The sequence below is a fragment of the Phycodurus eques genome, chromosome 15, assembly GCF_024500275.1.
Source record: "Phycodurus eques isolate BA_2022a chromosome 15, UOR_Pequ_1.1, whole genome shotgun sequence".
Taxonomy (NCBI): domain Eukaryota; kingdom Metazoa; phylum Chordata; class Actinopteri; order Syngnathiformes; family Syngnathidae; genus Phycodurus; species Phycodurus eques.
Genome location: NC_084539.1, coordinates 10953455 through 10975661, shown reverse-complemented (window position 1 = coordinate 10975661; position 22207 = coordinate 10953455). Strand labels below are relative to the sequence as shown.

Here is a 22207-nt window from a genome sequence, read left to right as displayed (position 1 = left end):
CTGTGCCAGAGGGGGGACAAGCTTTTGCGAATGGGAAACACTATGGTTTTGTGCCAACATGCAACTTAACTCGCCGCCTGCCCTACCTTCCTCAAAAGGCAGTCGTCTGTCGTCAATAAAACTGAGACTGACATTTAATATTTTTAAAACACTTACCTTAACTCACCGACCAGGTGTCTGGCCACCTCCATTTTAAAAATAAGTTTTAGGGCCGCACGATTGTGGCCAAAATGAAAATCACGATTTATTTTCATCAATATAATTATGATTATTCCTCATGTTCGGGAAAACATTTATATTTTTATTTAACTACTTTCCAACAAACAATATGTAAAAGGTAAAATGAAACTAAATCAAAATAAATGATGGATTCTAAAAATAAAATGACTGACGACGAAAGTATTCTCCTTTTTCACAGTCGTCGTGGAAATAGCCCTTTAATTGTACACACAATTTGTCTAAAAAATAAAATATTACTCAGGTGTGTGTGTGTCTGTGTGTGTGTGTCAGCAACTACTATTTTGTGCTTAAAGTTATATCGATTGGACTTAATTTATTTTTAAAATAAATTCTTTGGTCCCTTGCTATTCTTATTTTACTATCAGACCATTTCCGCTTATTGCTTGCGCTTAATAAGGGCCAGCAGTCTCAGGGGAGTAGAATATTTATCCTCTGTTAGACAGCAGCTATTTTTATAGTTTGCAGTGATGCACCATGTATTTAATGTCTCGTCAGTTTTATTGAATGTTTGCAATGTGTTCAGGTTACTGTGCTAATAGCATACCAGTCAAATGGAGCTTTCCCAACACCATTCAACATTTCAGCTATATACACTTTACATGTGCGATGGTCCTGCATATTCAGGTTGCTGGTTGCCACTGTATTTCTTCAGTGCAGGATCTAAATGATTGACTGAAATCGTAATTGTAAATTTCCACATTACAGTAGATCAGCTAAGATGGAACACCATTAGTTTGTGATATGAGATGCCAGAAATAATGAGGCTAATTAATTTGTTCTACGCTTAGCAATGTATTTTTATGGTATTGTTCCAGAAAATGTTACTGGAGCTCCAAATTGTAACACTTTTGGGATATTCCTCTCTGAAGATTTTCACTGTATTTTTTTTGTATCTTATTTATTGTAATCTTAATCAAAAAAGGAAAAATAAATCATTATTTTGTTCTTCATTTTTAATAGACTTTACACTGATTTTATCTGCCTGATTGATATCGGCCGATAATTAGCATTTTATGATGATCGGCTAATCGGCTTTGTCATAATTCGCCGATCATCGATTGGCTCCGCAAAAGACATTTACTCCGCGTCGCCATCATGCACAGTATATTTGAATCCATAAGCTAGTTTATTTTTAGCCTTGTTACGTGTCTTTTGACGTAGTACTGTAAATATCTGACAGGCAATAAGGTTATTTAAAAGAAAAGAAAAAAATTGGCGGTGTGGGACAGACGACACGTAATGCCTAGATCAGACTACAAGATAAATTTGGTCTTTCACGATTGCACTGTCAGACTACTGCAATACAATCTTGTATTCCGATACCACCGCATCCCGTTTTTTACGATCATTGGGCTTTATCTTGTCAAGTCAAATGCGATCGGATAGACTCGTTACTGTGGCGACAACAACAAGAGTGGATCGCGCCGACTGTATTATAAGGACAGATTGGGGGGGGAAACGTGTTGGTGGTCACCCCTGCTCAGGAGAGGACGTTTGTTTAAGGCTTGCTTGAGGTATGTTCCCGTACTTTTAATACGATACGGCTCGCAAGCCGGCAACAAAACGTTATGTAGCCTAGCAAGCTAGTGTTAGCACTAACGGTTGTGCGCAAACATGCAGGCATTCTGTCGAATCATGCTCCAAAGTTTCAGTGTGGGTGAAGTAATTTAATTACAGTAAGTTGGCACCCATTATTTCTGTCATGTTGTAATGTTTGATTGACCTGACTGATTAGAATGCATGACCTGACTAGAGGAGTGATTTCCAACCTTTATGGAGCCAAGGAACATATTTTACAATTGAAAAATCTCACGGCACACCAACAAACAAAAATGTCAATTTGTACTTTCTGCCATCTTATAGAAGACCATTCAGTTGTTCTGTCTCTCACTATGCCTCACTGGCATAAATAGATCAATAAAGATACATTATTTATTGTAAATATATTTTTTGAGCAATTAAGTACACAAGTGTATACAGTAAATGAACAGGTCATTTAAGTAGGCACATTGCACCATCTTGTGATCTGATCAGTTATCGTTTTTTTAAACTCTCAGATCGGTGATCGGCCCCAAAAATCCTGATCGTGTAAAGCCTAATTTATAACATGTTTTCTTCTCTTCAGGGCGTACTCTTTAGTCGACTCCAGCCAGGTGTCTACCTTCCTCATCTCCATCCTTCTCATAGTTTATGGCAGCTTCAGGTGAGTGTCACATATCAAATCATTTGTCAAGATGTGGCTCTGCATTTCTCCAGACACACTTAGACTTCACTTAGGATTTACACTGCATGGTTCAAGTTACACAATCAGTTTTGTTTTGGAGGGGGGGGGGGTCACAATTAGTGGTAGAGGTGCAACAATTCATCCATTAATCGACAACTAATCAGTTATCAATTTATTTGAAAATTAATTTCATAATAGCTTCATTGCTTAGAGTTGCCATTATTTAACTTAAAATTATCCAAATCCTCAGATTTCAGCCTCACAGCAATAAATATTCAGATTTCTGTAGTCCTCCATGAAAGAAGACTGATTTTCTGTGTTTAATCAACTTTTGCAAACATCTTTGTGATTTGATGCTACTGTGGTAAATTCGCAATTTCTTGAAATAAACATTGTCTGATCAATTTATTGCTCCCAAACTCTACCAACAGTATAGACCCCTAAAGCATGTGATCTGGAATTGGCAATGGCTTGCCTGTACTGTATTACAAGTTAGTGCAGCATCATAATGATGCTGTTACTTTAATGCGAAATTACTGTATTTTGTTGCTCATTTATCTGTATTTTATTCAGAAGTGTGTCACCATTTTAACTTTCATTAGAGAAATGCTTTTAGTTGCCATGTAACAAAATGAGCTTTCACATAGCAGTATGTGTAGTCAAGTAAATAACAGTCAGTTCACATAGGCCTTAGGTAAGTAGTTATGTGTTCAGTAAGACAGTTTCTATGATTTAGAGGAATTTACGTGGCATACTTTGGTTTTGCCACTACATTGTGAAAATGATGTATGGACGTCAATCGACTAAATGTACATTTTCTGTTAAAATGATAGTTGCACTGCTCATACAGCTGTTTGCAATGATTTCACACAGCCAACCTGCATCCAGTGCTGTAGTTGTAGCATGATTTTGCTACATTACGAGCACTCCGGCCCGCACCTGTAATGCTGTTTTGATGGATTTAGTTGCATTAGAAAAACACCCACAACACACTGATTTACAGCAGCCTCAATTGCATCTACATGGCCTCGCCGAGTTTGGAGTTGCATACTGAATTTGGGTTTTGCACGTTCATTTGTCATCGAGCACCCCATCAATCCAGCATCCGGATAGGCAGTGCTCATCTGCTTTGTATCAACTCAAGCTGCTACGAACATCAGGAGTATAACCCAGTCTAACGCCACCTGCAGCATAATTGCAAGTGTTGCTAAGAAAATGGTGATTTGTGTAGGAGATGATCAGAGGGGGACATATAACTTTTACATTCCGTCCCGAGTTCATTTATCCTTTCCAGTTTGTATTTGTTTGCAACACTGAATTGTTTCATAAAACTAGAAATTGTACCCATCTCGGAAATGTGGTATGTGAATGCTGAATGGGAGGATAGCGTCCCTCTGCCTTCGGGTGTGGGGGACTGGTCCTGACTATTGTTTGTGCCTTTCGATCAAACAGCAGCACAGAGCACGCTCCCTTTTTGGAGTCCTTGGAGGAGCTGACTACTCCCGCTGGGGTCTCCCGCGTTCTGCTGGGGGACTTTAATGCTCACATGGTCAATGACTATATGATACCTGGACGGGCATGATTGCGAGAGTGTGTTAGACTCCAGAGGGATCACTTAAAGGGGAAAACTTGTCGTTTGGATTTGAAATATATCATCTGTGACACACTTCTCCTCTCTGACCTACACTATATGGAGGTTTTTATAGCTGGTTGGTAGATCACAGAGTATCAATGCAATTCCCAGAACGACTGTGACCATTTTAGGTATGTTGTTGTTGCGACTTTCGTCTTTTTACGTCAGGGGTCGCTGCAGCAAGTCACTCTCCTGATTTGTTTGGAACAGGTTTTTTTTTTTTTTGTTTTTTTTTTTTTTTTATAATTTGTTTTTATACATGTGGGCTTGGGACTGGCAGTGGCTTGGTATTGGGCCACTGACCGGGAGTCGAAACCATGCCGTCTGCATGGATGTGAGTATTGAAATTGTACTAGGAATAGAAATAATAGTCGATTAGTTAGGCCTATCGTGATAATTACTATATCGACTAATCATTCGATAAATGAAATGTACACAATAGTTTTTCCAGACTCGATAAATTGTCATTGTTGTGGTGAGGCGGCGTCTGGATCACACAGTGAGCCGACAGAGTTGGGCGGCGGTGTCATTCGCTGGTAGTGGGCTCATGGAATGCCAGTGGACACTCTTGCCGATGTTGGCTCCGTCCAATACTCCACAGCCCTGCTCCATGTGCAGCGCGTAGATTCACACAACAGAGACACTTAGGGTAACAGCGGTGTGACGTGAGCACTTCGTCTTGAACGTCACGTCATTTATCAAGATTGTCGTCGTCTTGTCGGCACAGTATGGAGCATTTTCATTCGGTTTGGGCTTCGATACCGATTATAATCCGAATGGAAGGGAACCAGGCTAGTCTTGCAGATCTTTTTATTCTTTATTTCAGACCCAGGGGTATCTATATCACAGAGTGAAGAAAAACAATTTGATAGAGAAACGAGAGCAAATTATAATAACGGCAATAATAATAATAACAATAATACAGATTTTAAAGCAAAAAATTTAATAAAATATAATAAGAGTGGGCCATATTTTCCATGATTTCAGAAACATTAAAAAAAACTTCATTTATCTTGATAGTTTTGGGGAAAATATGTTGTCTTAAAATTATCGTGACAGGCCTACGGTTAGTCAAATTCTGTTCATTGTGTGGCATTTATTGTGGATTTGTGTCTTAAAGCTATCGACTGGTGTGCTGCCTAAAAATTAGTGTGTGCTACCTAAAAAAGCACATCATCATTAACTATAAGCCACTGCAGCCACACAGACCCCCGCTATCTCCTCCAGATGGAGTCACTTGCTCAATACAACAGATTCCCAATAGACATTGTTTTCAAATAGTTGTGTAATTGATAGTTAATCTTCCTCAGAGGCAATCTCGTCGACACTTAGTGGTATTAGTTTCAATTGTCTGCGATTGGCTGGCAACCAGTTCAGGGTGTACCGCGCCTCCTGCCCGATGATAGCTGGGATAGGCTCCAGCACGCCCGCGACCCTAGTGAGGAGAAGCGGCTCAGAAAATGGATGGATGGAGTTTCAATTGTTTAGTATTGGTAATTGCTATGATCGTCCAGCGCTTTTCTATCTATTATCTCGCCTTTGTCCAGTATTTCGTGTGGGTTGTTGTTCTAACCTAGATGTCTTGTTAATGTCAAGCATGAAGCATTCAGTTAGCTTTACTGTCTCTGCATCTACCGCAGTAGCTAATAAGTCAATTACACTTCAGACCTCAAGTGTCAGTAATTTGTCACAATTAAATTGAGTGCTGAATAGTTAAAGAAGCCTGTAAATCTGGCATTACCTCACTGTACTCTTGTCCCCATCGCAGGTCATTAAACATGGACTGTGAGAACCAAGAGAAGGACAAAGATGGCAATCCCATCACAACGGGCTCCTTCAACAACAGCAACACAAACAACAGTGAGTGGGGTCTTCGCAGCTTTACATTGTTTATTTGTGTGGTCCTCCATGAAAACAGACTTGTTTCTTACTGTTTTGTGTTGCAGGTATTCAGACTATAGACTCGACGCAGGCACTGTTTCTACCCATAGGCGCCTCTGTGTCTCTGCTCGTCATGTTCTTCTTCTTTGACTCAGTCCAGGTGGTCTTCACCATCTGCACGGCAGGTAAGCGCCACATAGCACAAAAGCACAGGAAAATGGGTGCTTTACGGCTTACACACACACAGTAGTGTCTCCATTTTTTTTTTTTTTTTTTTTTTTTGTGCTATGCTGATGGAAGTGCAAAGATAATTAGCTGCTCCGTGAAGCGGACACAAAAAAGGGACGAGAATGAGCTGACTGTATCTCATTTCTGTTCTGTGCTCTCACTTTCCTGTCCTCAGTGCTCGCTACAATTGCTTTCGCTTTCCTCTTGTTGCCAATGTGCCAGTATCTGACGAGGCCCTGCTCCCCACAGAACAAGTAAGATGATTTGTGTGTGTGTTTGTGTCAGTTCTTGGTTGATCGCTCATCAGCCAACTGTATACAGGTCTGATAGTAAAAGACTGAAATAGGGCTGTGATAATGTTTACTTTAACAATCGATTAATCGCTTGTTGGTTTTTTGTTTTGTTTGTTTTTAATTTATTGATGAATCAGATAAAAAAAAAAATCATTTCCATTTGTTTGTTCAAAACGGAACATTTCAAATTGACAGTGCAGAAAAGTGCACCAACAGGTTGCTGGTTTCCCATTGGTTGATTTTACCAGAAGATAATTATACAGTATAATACTCTGTGCTGTAGCGTTTATTTTGTTCAAAGGTTTATAATTACATCTGTGTAGAGATGCCACAATTAATCGATAACTAATCGCTCATCAAATTAACTGACTTTATCGATTAATCTTATGGAGCTATTGTTTAAACTTAAAATTGTCCAAATGCTCTGATTTCAGCCTCTCAACAGTAGCTATTCTCCCTTTTTTCTGACATGTTACAGACCAAACCAGTAACTAAAAAAATAATCCGTTTATGGAAAAAATAATAGTCAATTTAAGATATTCCAAAAATAATCGTTATTTGCCGTAGACTGAAGGTTTACGAACTACAAGTTGACATACCACACACCATATTGCCTCATATAGTGACTATTTTTACTCAACAGTTTTTTGTTTTTTTTGTATTATGTTTTATGAAATCAACAAAAACATGAAAAACATCTGTCCATTTTCTGTAGTGTTTGTGCTCACTAGGGTCTCAGGTGAGCTGGAGCCTACCTCAGCTTACTTAGGGCGAGAGGCAGGGCACACCCTGGACTGGTCACCAACCAATCGCAGGGCACGTCTACATAGACATAATCATTTCTGTTTGTTTTCATACCTTTGTTACATCTTCAATTAACCTAACATGCATGATTTTGGGATGTGGGCAGAAGCCACCGGACGTGGAGAACATGCGAACTCCACACAGGAGGGCCTGAGCTGGGATTCAGTTAAATTTTTAACACAATCATATAAAAGGGTATATATTACAATATGTCAAATTTGTAGCACTCTCGCTTTCCACTGCGCTGTAAATTTCAGCTTTACAGATGCCATGTCTGCTTTCCGGCCTGTGTGTGTTATAGTAAAGATGTCTAATAATGGTATAACCGTTAGTTTAAAGCCACCTACTGGCAAAGCCTATTTTTCTCTCAGGGGTCTTTGAAGTGCAGCGTGTATTTCTTCAAATAATTACAGTACAGCATGTAATAGATTGGAGGTTATTAAGGAAACCTTTATACTCTCATTGTCTCAACCCTCTTTTATTGAGGTGATTTGGCGAAATAATTTATGGACTTGGGAAAATCAACTCTTAATTTTTGTGCATATCATATATCCAAGGTGGTGTTTTTCGCTCCTGTGATGGTGCAGAAATTACTTTGCTTAGTTTTAAAAAAAATCAAGTCGCTGCTCATGCAGCCTTCTAAAGGTTAAGTTTAGCATGGTTTCTACTCTGGACATTGCAGCTCATTACAGTGGTGCACCACAAGGAGTGGCAACAACCCACCAAACTATGCAACCAATGGGTTCTTCACACAGATCCCAAACTACTTGCATAGTCATTGTTAACATGGGTCTGTTCACATATTTTCATGTTTATTTAGACATCTGTAAGGGTAGAACATTGTTGTGAAATGTTAGTACTGTTGTCTCTAAATGTTTTTCTCTCCTGCATCCGATTGCAGGATTTCATTTGGCTGCTGTGGCCGCTTCACTCTGGCTGAGCTCCTGTCCTTCTCCCTCTCCGTCATGTTGGTGCTCATCTGGGTGCTGACTGGACACTGGCTCCTCATGGACGGTGCGTCACCCTGTCAACCACTCTTGTGCTAGTTGGGACCGTTCACCACAGCCAAGTTTACACAGTGCTCCCTAAGACGCACAACGCCTACCAGCCTGATCACTGTCAAAATAGTTTTTGGTTCTTTAACAATCAGCATGACAAATGCACTACTGTATATTTTTAGTCTTTCACTTCATCATCATTACCTTCACCAAGCGAAAGAGATATAGTTTTGATAACCATTTGTTGATTGGTGGTTTGTTAGTTTGCAGGATAATGCAAGGAAATATAAATGGTACAAGAGCGGACTGCTTGGCTACAATCAGCATCGGTAGTATTGTTACAGTTCAACTACTTTGCTTTTTATAAACAACATCAACAACATGGCATCAGCAGTGGGGAACCAGGGATTCAGGACATTCTGCAGCTCCTTCATAAATCCCCTCATTGAGCACCTAGATGTAGTCAAATGGCCATTTCTATTAGAAGTCTGTGGATGACATCATATGAGCTCATACTGCCATTTGAATTCTCTTTAATTATTAGCCCAGGGTTGAATAGTTAGTTCATATTTTTAAATAAACTTGCAATGTATCTTGTGGTTTTCCTTCCTTGTAGCATTGGCAATGGGCTTGTGCGTGGCCATGATAGCCTTTGTGCGGCTCCCCAGTTTGAAGGTGTCGTGCCTGCTGCTCTCAGGGCTGCTCATCTATGACGTTTTCTGGGTAAGGACATCACCAGCATAAATGCTGACACACACTTAGCTCACACACACAGTGCCGCCAGCCAAGAGACATGAGGACAAGCTCGTTGTCATCAGCTTACTTTCTCCCAAATTAGTTTGAGCAAAAAGATTCTGATTTGGCTGTCGTGGTATTGACTTTGGTGTTTGTCGCTGTGATTTATGAACCTCAAATGACATTATTGCCACTGTCAATCATAGACCCCGTTCATTATGGAACAATAAGCAACAGAAACCAATCAATAAGTCTCCCATCTGATGTTTTAATATACAGAGCCTCCTCTTTTCATGGGGCGAAAAAATTACCTTCTCAAAGAAAAAAAATAAAAACAAGACATTAAGTCCCTAAAATATGTGTAAAAACATCTGCCAATGGAACTAGTATGAATTTAGTTATGGTTCTTAAAATTAAGATATTGTATTGTAAAGTCTTATTGTCCTGCTGAAAATTGTGAAAAAGTCAAAACGGTCTTAAAATAAGTCCAGTAAGATGTTATGATAGATAAATACGTTATATAGATTATGACATTTCGAGGTTAGGAACAATGAACACGCAGGGGTGTAAGAATAAGTCGCCACGTGGCACATGAATGCACGCTCAGTTGCCGCCATGTTTTTCTTTGGAGTGTTTTATATGTGTGACGTACAAATGTACAAATATTTACTCTAATTATGACTAAAATACTGCTTTGGTGTAGAATGTTGAGAAAAATGTAGGTTCTGTTCCCACCATCGCAACAGAAAGTAAACCAACACCTCTTGTCCCATACAGGTGCTGGGCGTACTGCATGCATCTAAAATGTAATTAAACCACTGCACGCACAACAGCGACATCTGTTTTATTCATTTAATAATGAGTCCTTCTTATTTTAAAATTGCTTCTTATAAGTAATTCAGAAGGTTCTTGTCATCACTTATATTCATTTTCAATCCATGTTCAGATCCTCCACATCAAATAATATCCCCAAATAAGTTTGATGGTGTGCTGCCTTATAATTCAGAAAATTGCATCTCCATGGTGTTTAACAGTGCTTCCCAACCACTGTGCCATGGCACATTATTGAGAGGTCTTCAGGTGTGCTACAGGACATTATTTTTGTTAATCTATTTATGCCAGGGACGAATAGCGACACAGAACAATTAAAGGCTCCTCCACTAGATGGCAGAAGGTACAGTTAACGTGTGTATTGTCATTCACACAGAAGAATAATAGCTTTGTGTCCAACTAAACAGGTTCAGTGAATTGTCAGTAATAAGATCATCATCAATATTAGTATATGCTTTTTGTGACATTGTGAGATTTTTTCTAATTTAAAAATATTTGCCTTGCCTCAGTAAAGGTTGAGAAACACTGGTAGGCTTTACACGGCAAGTTTAAAAAAAACGATAACCGATCACCAATCCGATCACAAGATGGAGCAATGTATCCATTGACCTGACTTGTTCATTTATTGTATATACTTGTATACTGAGTACTGTATCTATCCATCCATCCATCCATTTTCTGTACCGCTTATCCTCACTATGGTCGCGGGCGTGCTGTAGCCCATCGCAGCTCAAAATTATTCTCTAGCATATTGGACAAAAGTTAAAACATCAATGACCTCTAGGGGCATTCAAGGGTTGGCCACTGACATACGTTTTGGTCAGATCAACATTACAACATGACAGAAACAATGGGTGCTAACTTACTGGAGTTAAATTACTTTATTGCAATTAAATTACTTTAATAAAGACAGTTAATGACATGCTTACTGTAACTTCCTCACTGCCCCGGCTATATAGACGGGTGTTGTCCAGAGTTGCTTGAACGCAGCATGCTCCTCCTTGTGTACATTCTTCAGGTGCCCGATCAAATTTGTGTTGAAGCATTTAGATGACTTTCCCCACAACATACTTCAGTTGTGTACAGACTGCAAATAACTTGTCTGAGACACCGCAAAATAGTCCCACACCGATGATGTGTTTTTTAACCGACGATGAAAAAAACTTTATTGGCCGTCAGATACACGTGACTTACAGTACTGCACCACAAAAAACGTGACAAGGCTAAAAATAAACTAGCTTTTTGATTCATACGCAACGGCGCCGCAGCGTTAATTAAATGTCTTGTGCGTAGCCGATCGATGACGTCATTGATCGGATCGGCGAATTATGACACGAAAGCCAATCAGCCGATCAGCATAAAATGCTAATTATCAGCCGATACTGATCACACCGATCAGATCGTCTTAAAGTCTAAACACTGGTGTATAATAGTGGATCAAGCCTAAATGCTGTGTTTACTGGCATCTGAGCTGCATGATCTTAAAACACAGGTAAGTTCTGTCATCACATACAGTGCCTTGAAAAAGTACTCATGCTGCTTGACATTGTTCACATTTTGCCACATTACAACCACAGAGTTTTTAAAAAAAATTATTGGGGGTTTATGTGCTCTATCAACACAGAGTAACACATAATGTTGAAGTGGAATGGAAATGATGCATAGTTTTCAAAATTTCACACCAATCACAATCTGACAAATGTGGTGTATGTTTTTATTCTGCCCCCCTGCATTAATACTTTGTTCAGCCACCTTTCGCTGCAATTACAGCTGCAAGTCTTTTGGGGTATGTCTCTACAAGCTTTGTACATCTAGACACTGAAATTCTTGCCCATTCTTCTTTGCAAAAAGCTCAAGCTCAGCCAGATTGGATGGAGATCATTTGTGGACGGCATTTTTTTCTGTTGTTCAAGAGGATTCAGTCCTGAACTTTGACTGGCCCATTCTAAGACATGAATATTCTTTGAGCTAAACCATTCCATTGTAGCTCCGGCTCTATGTCTAGGATCTTTGTCTTGCGGGAAGATTAATCTCCTTCCCAGTCTCAAGTCTTTTGAAGCCTCCAACAGTTTTTTGTTGTTGTTGTTTTTTGGGAAGATGGATTGAACGGTGCTCCTTGAAATGTTCAAAGCTTGCTATACTTTTTCAAAACCTAACCCTGCTTCAAACTTCTTGACCTGTCCGGGGAGTTCCATAGTCTTCTTGATGCTATTGTTCACTAGTGTTCTCAAACCAACTACTGAGGCCTTCAGAGAACAGATGTATTTATACCGAGTAAATTACACAGAGGTGGACTGTATTTACTAATTAGGTGAATTCTAATGGCAATTGATTGCAGTGGATTGTATTTAAGGTTAATAGAGTATAGGGGGCTGCATACAAATGCACTTTTCAGATTCGCTTAAAATTTTGATAATCGTATATCATCTTCATTCCAATTTCACAATTATGTGCTACTTTGTGTTGGTCTATCACACAAAAGCTCAACAAAATACATTCAAGTTTGTGATTGTAAGGTCACAAAATGTGAAAAGGTTCAAGGGGTGTGAATACATTTTCAAGACCCTGTATACTTATTGGCTTGTCTTATGCTATTTGGTCATGTCTTCAACAGATGTCTTTACTACTCCTGTTGCTTAGCAAATTTCCCAACCGTTGGGGTATCCCTGGAGCAAAGCAAATACTGTGTTTTAGTGACACACTAACATTAAAGTGAATTGGGGGGAAAAGATGGACCACATACCAATAAAAGCAAATGTCTCTGCTGCTGCAGTCTCACTCATCTTGTGACTAGCAACCGCCAATGTAAGCAGAGGAAGGCGACAATGTGCTGATGCCCCCGTTTCCCTTCAGGTTTTCTTCTCAGCCTACATCTTCAACAGCAATGTGATGGTCAAAGTCGCCACACAACCAGCTGAAAACCCCATTGACGTCCTGTCCAGGAAGCTGCACCTGGGGCCAGGGATGGGCCGCGATGTCCCCCGCCTCTCGTTACCTGGAAAACTGGTCTTTCCCAGGTTGGAATGACGTTGGATTCCTTTAGTTTCTCTTCTTTTGCTTTTTTTTGTATTGAATTTATTTTTCTCCTCTTTTCGCTCCATGTGACTTTGAATTTTCTGCTCCAATGAGCATTACAGCCTCACTGGGCTGTTAAAGAACATTTCTCCACCAAATTTGTCTGTTTTTCTTTTTTTTTTTTTTTTGCACACAATGACAAGATATTGAGAGCAATTGTAACATTCCAAACATGGCTGTTGTCCCTCCTATGTCACAGCTCCACAGGAAGTCACTTCTCAATGCTGGGAATCGGAGACATCGTGATGCCAGGGCTGCTCTTGTGCTTCGTCCTGCGTTATGACAACTACAAGAAGCAAGCGAGTGGGGAGGCCTCAGGGCCCGGGAACATGCCGGGACGCATGCAGCGGGTTTCCTATTTCCACTGCACTCTCATTGGATACTTTGTGGGTAAGTGAGTGATCGATGGGCGGGTGGATGGATTTAAACGACTTGCGTACACTCTGTTAATTAAGCTTGTTTCTAGACCAATTACTAACCCTTGAGCGTCTCCCCGCATAACATGTCCACACACATCGTGGGAAGGGAAGCTGTTGCTTTGTTGTTGCTGCTTTTAACAAAGATTACACAAAATAGCTGCAACAGAGCCATCGCAGATGATCTAGAATTTTACACAGCACCCAGTGAAACGGAAAACATCACTTGGACACGCTGACATAGCATGACATTATCAGATAATCACATGCACGACATAAAACGTACACTCAACGACATTTGTTTCTAAAAAACGCGTTCAATTTCAGGCTCTTTTCCCAGCATTACGGAATTTCCCTTGTGTTGTCCTACCTTTCTTACAGCTCTGATGTTTGATATCTGTCGTGTATAAAATGATTCGATCGATGTATTTGATTTAAAGGACACAGGGATTAAGAATTACAGTACATTATTTCATGTTTTGCTGAAATTAGCCCATTTTTGAACCAACCCTCACCCCATTAACTGCTGGGCCGTAGAGAGGCCAGCTGGAGCCGGCGAGTCTATGCATAACAGCGGGTCTGACATCCTCTTCCGTGTCACTCAGTGGCCTGGCACTTGTCATATCTCCGGCGGGTCCCCAAACACAAAGACCCCAACACTTCACCGAGCAATCATTGGCCCTTTAGCAAACGCTAACGCTAATCAACAAAACTCAATGCAGCTCCGCTTACCTTTTGGCTTTCACATGATAGCAAGGGCGTTTCACCCATGGGGGATGTGGGTGTTACTGCATGATAGTGTTTGAGACAGTGTGGTTCGGTGGTTGGACTCCAGCCAGTGTTTGGAGGTAGCTTTGGATCTCCAGCCAGCCTAGCTCAGATCACGTCATGAGCGGAGAAACTAGCTGTATGTAAACTAGCCCCATATTTACATGACACTGGGACAGAAGTGCAGAACTAGCCAAAAATGACACAGCAATGAATGCTCACAGAGAAAAAAGGCACACAACAAAAGATGAATTTGGTTGCTTAATTTTGAACTTGGCGGCTAGGTAGGCGCTCCATATACCCAACTATTTGTGTACAAGCCATTAAAAAGTATACACTGTGTTCTTTGAAATGTTTTTGTGTGACCAGGTCTTTTGACGGCCACTGTGGCATCCAGGATCCATCGCGCTGCTCAGCCTGCTCTGCTCTACCTGGTGCCCTTCACCCTGCTGCCTCTGCTCACGATGGCCTACCTGAAGGTACATCCACGGGCAGCGGGTGATCCACCCATTGAATGATTGCTTCTATGACGTATGTGTCAATGCGGCAGAACTAATCACTTCATTTGAGTCTCTCCGGTGCTGGTAGACCTCTGATTTGTTTGGATTGGAAACAATTTTCTATACCACCGTAGGAGTAAATACAAATTTAAATAACCAGTTTAAGGACCAAAAAAAAATAAAAAGTAATTCAACAAATCTTACAGGACTCTTGGTAATGTAATTTGGTTGGCCAAATTAAAGAACAGAGCCAAACTTTGCCCAACCTGATATTAAACGCTGTGTGTGTTTTTTCAGGGGGATTTGCGGCGCATGTGGTCCGAGCCCTTCCACGCCAAGCCCAGCTCTCGCTTCCTGGAGGTATGATGCACCTAGCCAATTAGCGACCAGCAACCGGGGGGAGGACAGCGGACCCCCCCACTCTCATGGAAGAGCGGGGAATGGAGGGGTGGGGGGAGTAGAGGGGGCGCCCTCACAGCGAGGCCATGTCGTCACCACTCGTTCATGCTTTCCACCGATCTACGGAGAACACCCCTCCCTTCCCCCCCCCCGCCCACCACCTCAGAAGGACACTAGTGTGTGAGTGTGTTTGTGTGGGGGGGGTCACAAATGCCCCAACACACGACTCATCTTCCTCCTCTTCCACTCCTCTTCATCATAGCACATCCTGCTCGTGTTTCACTTCCCCCTCCTCCCGTCTTTCCTCCGTATTGATTTGTCACACCAGACCACATGACCTCCCCCCGTTCCCCCCTCCCTTTGTGGACTTGCAGTTGTGAGACATTGTGGGGGTTATATATATATTTTTTTAGTATTGTCGTGGTCATTACTCTTGACATTATTATTATTATTATTATTATTATTTCAGAGTGATGTCAAACAAGCACGGCGCGTCGCCGTGGACGGGAGGGAGCCATGCAGTGAAAGAGAGGAGGGGAGCATACGCACACATACACACACGCGGACTCCTCCTCTCTGGTCATCTGCTACCCTCGCTCCCAGTTCCACACAGACAGCAATGTATTTTATTTAGAAAAGGTTTTATTCTCTGCGTATACAGAAAACAATGCATTATTAAATTGCGAAGCACACACCCGGCGGGCGTGGCTTCCATTTGTATATATGTGTACACATGTATTTTTGCCATCTCTTGAGTTTGTATTTGTGTTTGAGAGCATGTTGATCAGCGGGTGAGTTGAAACTGACGGCCGGTTGACTTATGAACCTTTTGTTTGTTTGCTTGTGTGACAGAAGAAAAGAAAAGAAAATCCATCAATTTTTGCAGCTGTTAGTTTCCTGCTCCTGTTCTTAAGTGTGGGTGTGTGAGTGAATGATGACGTGCTTTTATTTTATTTTAATTCGGACTGGCTGTGACAATAGTCAGGTTTGCATCGACGTGGGCGGACTACTCTGACTCACCATTGTGTAAACCTTTTTGTAAAATATGTACTAAACGTTTTTTGTTGTTGTTGTTGTTTTTCATAATAGGGGGACAAGTCCAGACAGGTGGAAATATACAGTGTTTTTATATAAATATTATGATGTTTCTTCAAATAAATGAATGTTGACCGAACCAATTTGAAGGTATGTTACGTTCATCCAGGAGACCTTATTTTGTCCCAATTTTTTCTTAATACTTTTTTTGTTTGCACAAGTCATCCCAAAGGGACGTTATAAAGCCACCGACACGGTGACGTTGGCACAGAACAAGTGAGCAAGTGCGATGACGACCTGACTATTGTGATAAGTCAGTGGGAGATGCACACGTACACGTGTGGTTACATGTATAGATAAAGGTGTGTGTGTGTGTGTGTGTGAGAGAGAGAGAGAGAGAGACCTGATGGGAGGAAATCACTTTAACAATCAGAAATTGATCAGTGGAAGTTAGAACTCAAAGCTAACATTTATTGAGCTATTTTTACTGTAACCAGTCTGGTTTTTTTTGTTGTTGGTTTTTTGGTGCTTGTCGGTTCATTTCTAATTTATACCACAAGAGGAAAGGAAGCCTGAGGGACGGTGCAGTTATTTTTTTTCTTTTTCAAAGTTCTTTTTATTTTTTACTCTTGACGTGCATGTTAAAGTGTACAGTGTAATCATTTTGGAGGGCTACAGCTGAACTTTTTGGGAGGCTGGACTGGACCTATTCTAGGCGGCCCCCCATGTACACAGCAGAGTTTGTGCTTGAGACATTTGTGGCTTGGTGGTAGGGGTAGGGGGTAGGAGAAAAAAAAAAAAGGCTCAATATTTGGGACCTGAAGACCCTCTCTAAGCCTCAACTGTCGGAACAAGAAACCCATCACCTCTCCATGGACATGGCAAGAAAAGATAGATTTATATATATATGTATATACATATATATATATACCTATATAAATAGCTGAAGACGATCATTGTGGACAACTTTTTTTTAATGAATTTCTTTTCAGCCCAAGCGGAGGATCACAGCTCTCTAATACTGCGACTGGATGGATACTGTATAGACAAATGGTGACTCATTAAATTAAGAACTGTGTAGTAATTAAACATGAATCCGGATGCATTCTATTGACACACAAAAAAAAATTGTTTCCCTCCCTCGTTCAAGATTGTGCTGTAAATAAACATGACTCTAACTGTAAACGCTGTTGTGTCTTCATTTGGGTCAGGTTCCGGACAGCAGCCGAGCGTACCACAACACATTCAAAGACAGGTTAAGAGGCTACTGGCGGTAACATGCTTTTTAATGAAGACCTCCAGAGACAATGTTAAGTACTCTGATGCAGGGGTGTCAAACTCATTTTTGTTGCAGGCTACATCGTAGTTATGGTTGCCTTCAGAGGGCCATTATGCCTCTGAAAACCGTATTAATAAAACCAGTAATCACCCGCTAGTCGCGGGGATAGGGACTGAGCCCTGCCAGAAAACTGCAAGTGATTGATGCCACACCTAAAAGTGGTTCTAATTGTATATAGTAATATATAGCTGTGACTTGACAAGCATATCTTATGTCAAATATTAGTGAGTAATTCACAACAAAGCCTCTAAATTAATTCATACTGAACTATGTTAACTACTATTCAGTGTTGCCAGTTAAGAGATATTGTCACAGTATTTTGTGACTTCTCTGCCCATTATTCTTGCATCTATCCATCCATTTTCTACCGCTTACCCGAGGTTGGGTCGCGGGGGCAGTAGCTTTAGCAGGGACGCCCAGACTTCCCTCTCCCCAGCCACTTCATCCAGCTCTTCCGGGGGGATCCCGAGGTGTTCCCAGGCCAGCCGAAGGATGTAGTCTCTCCAGCGTGTCCTGGGACTCCTCCCGGTGGGACGTGCCCGGAACACCTCACCGCGGAGGCATCCGAATCAGATATCCCAGCCACCTCATCTGGCTCCTCTTTAAGAAAAAAAAAAAAGAATTATTTGGAAGTCCGAAGAACGACTAATATGAGTTAGTGGTTTGTGCTCAGAATGTCGGTGCACTTTAAAATGTGGACACTGTAGCGATGCTTCTCTTTTTTTATTTTATTTTTTCCGGTGTGTGAATGCTGTTTAAATAGTGATGTAATGTTAATGTGTAAGTGTGTCATTTTAATGTGACTGCTTTTTTTTTTTATTATTATTTCCTACTCATCACAACATATGCCCCAGCTACACAAGTATAGCAGCTTATTAAAACAATACAATTTGCTGCTTTATTTTTTTTTTTTTAAGCATTCATATTTAACACAATTGCGGTTAGCATATTGGTGTGGCCCTCGACAATCGTTTAAGCTTCTCACTGGCCCCTTCGAAAAAATGAATTGCCCACTCCAGCTTGATACAGTGCTGTACTGTGAGGGGAGTGCGGGGTGGTAGTCCAACAGGGGGCGATACAGTACAAACATCTGCTTACGAGCACGAGAGGAATGGCAGATTTTTTTTTTTTTTTTTTAATGACCTAAAACGGAACGACGCCTACTTTAGCCTATGTATGATCACTTTGTGTATGAATATTTTAATGAATCTTATTTTTTTTAAATTATATATATATATATATATTTTTTTTTTTATTTTTTATTTTATTTAGAATAACCTTATATTTTTAAGAAGTTAACATCGTCATACCATTACATAGACATTTTTTAAAAAAACATTTCAGATAAAGTGGCCAGGGAAACAAAAGGAAAAGGGAAATGATCAAATTGTTAGAAATTAAACATTAGTGAACATTAGTAACATAATTGGTGCCTTCGGGGAGAAGAAGGTGTGGGAAGGGTCTGGAGGGAGGGATTCATGAGAAGAAAATGGCCGCCTCAATGACAAAGCAAAGACGCTGAGTCAAGAGTTTGGACTGCAAAACGCTGAATTCTTCCCTCATGCTGCCGCTCTCTCTCACTAGAACTTGTTTTTAAAGTGTCTTATGCCACTGAAGGCAACTTAAACTCTATTTTGTTACGTTTTAGCTCTGCAAAACTTTGTAGTGGGCAGAAGAAACGATTAGACTCCATCTCTACTGAATCATGAGTAGCTATCGTCTGTTCATCTCCCTCTATTTACCAATCTTAAGTTTTTGATCACATTTGTCAACACTGTAGCCTTGGTGGAGGTCTATGCTCTGCTGAATGACATTGCAGCAAATACTATAATGTGCTTGTTATAAACCTTAACTTAAAACACATTTCCTGTAGATTTTGTTTATTTTTTAATCGTATGGTAGCATTAGACTATATTGTATTTAGACTTTATTGATCCCACCAGATAGGACAATTGGTTTGAGCACATGCAATGTGAATAAATATATGGAAAAGTACTTGAAATCAGTAAATAATGTGCCAAAAGATGCTCATGGGATAGATAAGTTTAAAACATGATTTTAAAAGTAAACAATTTGTTTTTTTAAATAAATAAATAACAGCTCTGTTTTACGTGGTGGTAAGACAAAGTCCTTTTGCACAGGACTATACTGTATATAAATTATTATTGTTTTAATGTCCACATTAAAACACATTTGCAAGCTTAACAGAGAGAGCGGGCAGAGAAGGCAGAGCCTCACCTGCATCATAAAGGGTGAAAAAAATCAAACAAATAATGAGTGAATAACATTTTCAATTTCATTTCTCTGCTCTGTGCTTTATTTGATCATCTTCTTATATCAAATAATAATTTGGTAGTCAAAAATGCTGAATTTGCATATTTCCTATTCAAATACATGGACCAGACATGAAGTGAGGCAGCAAACAGGAAGCCTCACCCCAATCTGTCCCTAAAAGTAGCGATATGATATTATAATGTTAAGGATGAAACTGTAACTATGCCTTTAAGTCCCTTCATTCCCATGAGTGGTAACAGAATACACATTCATATTCACATCTAAGCACTCCACACACAGACTCCCCGCCTCGAGACAGTTCGATCTTAAATGTCCAGTTGCTCTTTCATCTGTAATGTCCCTTTGTTTCTTTGGTCTTTAATCTTTGTGGATCTCACAACCGCCAATCACCAGGCCCGAGTTCAGGTATTACAATATAGCAACCACCAGCAGCTGTATTAAACAATCAATCACATTTTATTTATACAGCACTTTTCATACATAAGATATTCAACCCAAATTGCTTCACAGAGATAAAAAAAACAAAACAAGCAAAAAAAAAAAAAAAAAACCAGAACACACACACATGCATCTACACACAAACGCAGCACCTACTTACGAATAGTATAGAGACATGGCAAGGCACGGAGGATCCTGGGCGAGAAAAGACAACCTGTGGGATGCCATCAAAGAGACCACCACGGCCGTGGTAGACCGGGGGGAGGGGGACTCCCCACATTGTGCAGAACCCCCCAGCAGCTGGAGGAGACTCTGGAGTAGAACTTAAAAAGACAATAAGACAGGCAATGACACAGAATAAACTTACTCATTCTTGCTCGATGTACAACTTCAGTTGCTCACCAGTCCGGGGTCTCCATTGTCGTGTTTTACGCCACACATTATTAATAGAAGACAGGTCTGGACTGTTGACAGGCCTGTCGAGTACTCGCACTCTTTTACTACGGAGCCACTTTGTTGTGAATGTGCAGAAGGTGGCTTGGCATTGTCTTGCTGAAATAAGCATGAATGTCACTGAAAAAGACATTGCTTGGATGGCAGCATTCAATTTTGGTTTTCAGCCTTGCTGCTTAAGTCAGGAGATTTCTCCAGATTCTCTGAAACTTTTGGTGATATTCTGGACCGTAGATGATGAAATTCCTAAATTCCTTGCAATTGTAAGTTGAGAAATGTTGTTATTAAACTGTTGGACTATTTTCTCAGGCAGCTGTTCACAAAGTGGTGAACATCACCCCATCCTTGCTCGTGAACAACTGAGCCTTTCGGGGATGCTCCTTTTAAACCCAACCATGACACTCACCTGTTTCCATTTAACCTGTTTACCTGTGAAATGTTCGAAACAGGTGATTTTTTTTTTTTAGCACTCCTCAACTTTCCCAGTCTTTTTTTGGATTGTGTTGCAGGCATCAATTTCAAAATGAGATAACATTTGCAAAAAAAAACCCCAAAACATTAGTTTGAATGATAAATATATTGCCTTTGTAATGTAGGCAAACAAATATAGATTGATTTGGAAGGATTTGCGAATCATTGTATTCTGTTTTAATTTACGTTTTACACAACGTCCCAGCTTCATTGAAATTCAGATTTTCCATAGTCAGGCTAATCTATTTATTATAGTTTTGTTTAAGTATTTAGATTTGCTGATCGCATTTAACCGCAGATATTGCGCTCGTGGAGATAGTATTCTGCCTCCATAATGTGGAAGCAGCCTTTTTTAGAGCGGCATTGGCATCCACACTGAAGGGGGCGTAACAGAGCACACAGGTTCGGTGCCATTCGTCTCATTCTTCTTCTCTGCCTAGCCAATGAGCCTGTTCTTTGATATTGTGGGACTAAAGTGGACTGTGGACTGTATAGCTCATAAAGGTGCGGAAAGAATACAAAACAGCGGACAGCTTCTCATCTTTTTGTCCGAAAAGTATTTGATCTAGACTGTGCTGGGGGTGACAAAGCTACTCCAGTTTGTGGAAAGATCATTCATTTTGAAAAGGTGGACTGATCAAGGAAGACGTTTGCTGCTGGCATTAACTCATTCACTGCCATTGATGACTTTAGAAGTCAAATGGCCATGTCAACTGGGAGGGCTGTCAGTAAATGAGTTTAATCTCTATTTAACCGGATCGACTTTTGATGCTCAAGGAAGAAAATAAGGACTTCATCTGTAAGGAAAGGTAAACCAGAAAAAAAATAATAAATTCAACCTAAAATGAGATCATACTATGAAACAAATAATCAAAACATTGAATTAAAATTTTGATTTTGAACTTCAATATGTTTTTGTAATTCTTTTGTTGAATGATAACAAAAGTTTAAGATATAAATGTAATAGTTCAGTATAGGCCTAAAATAAAATTAATTTCTTGTACACTTTGTAATTTAATAAGTAGCCTTTTAAATGACTAAGAAATTGCAATTTCTAATACACTCTCTCAAAACCACAGGAAATAACATTCTTTATGGCTAAATACGTATGTAAAAGGCACACTTTAAAATGGCTTTTTCTCTTGTCGCTC

The 22207-nt window shown here is 40.2% G+C and overlaps 1 protein-coding gene and 1 long non-coding RNA gene across 3 annotated transcripts in view; both read left to right on the top strand.

The window, feature by feature from the left end:
- sppl3 (signal peptide peptidase 3) overlaps window positions 1-16875 on the top strand; it is a 35970-nt gene extending 19095 nt beyond the window's left edge. Inside the window, exons 2-11 of the mRNA XM_061698069.1 lie at window positions 2366-2443; window positions 5866-5957; window positions 6044-6163; window positions 6382-6460; window positions 8205-8317; window positions 8918-9024; window positions 12721-12884; window positions 13142-13332; window positions 14496-14605; window positions 14924-16875. Coding sequence (XP_061554053.1) covers window positions 2366-2443; window positions 5866-5957; window positions 6044-6163; window positions 6382-6460; window positions 8205-8317; window positions 8918-9024; window positions 12721-12884; window positions 13142-13332; window positions 14496-14605; window positions 14924-14992 — 1123 coding nt within the window. The 3' untranslated portion in view covers window positions 14993-16875. The remainder of the gene's footprint in view (window positions 1-2365; window positions 2444-5865; window positions 5958-6043; window positions 6164-6381; window positions 6461-8204; window positions 8318-8917; window positions 9025-12720; window positions 12885-13141; window positions 13333-14495; window positions 14606-14923) is intronic.
- A 4648-nt stretch (window positions 16876-21523) lies between these two features.
- Window positions 21524-22207, top strand: part of LOC133413972 (uncharacterized) — a 47919-nt gene continuing 47235 nt past the window's right edge. For both annotated transcript variants that reach the window (XR_009769942.1, XR_009769941.1), the window contains exon 1: window positions 21524-21865. This is a non-coding gene — a long non-coding RNA (uncharacterized LOC133413972). The remainder of the gene's footprint in view (window positions 21866-22207) is intronic.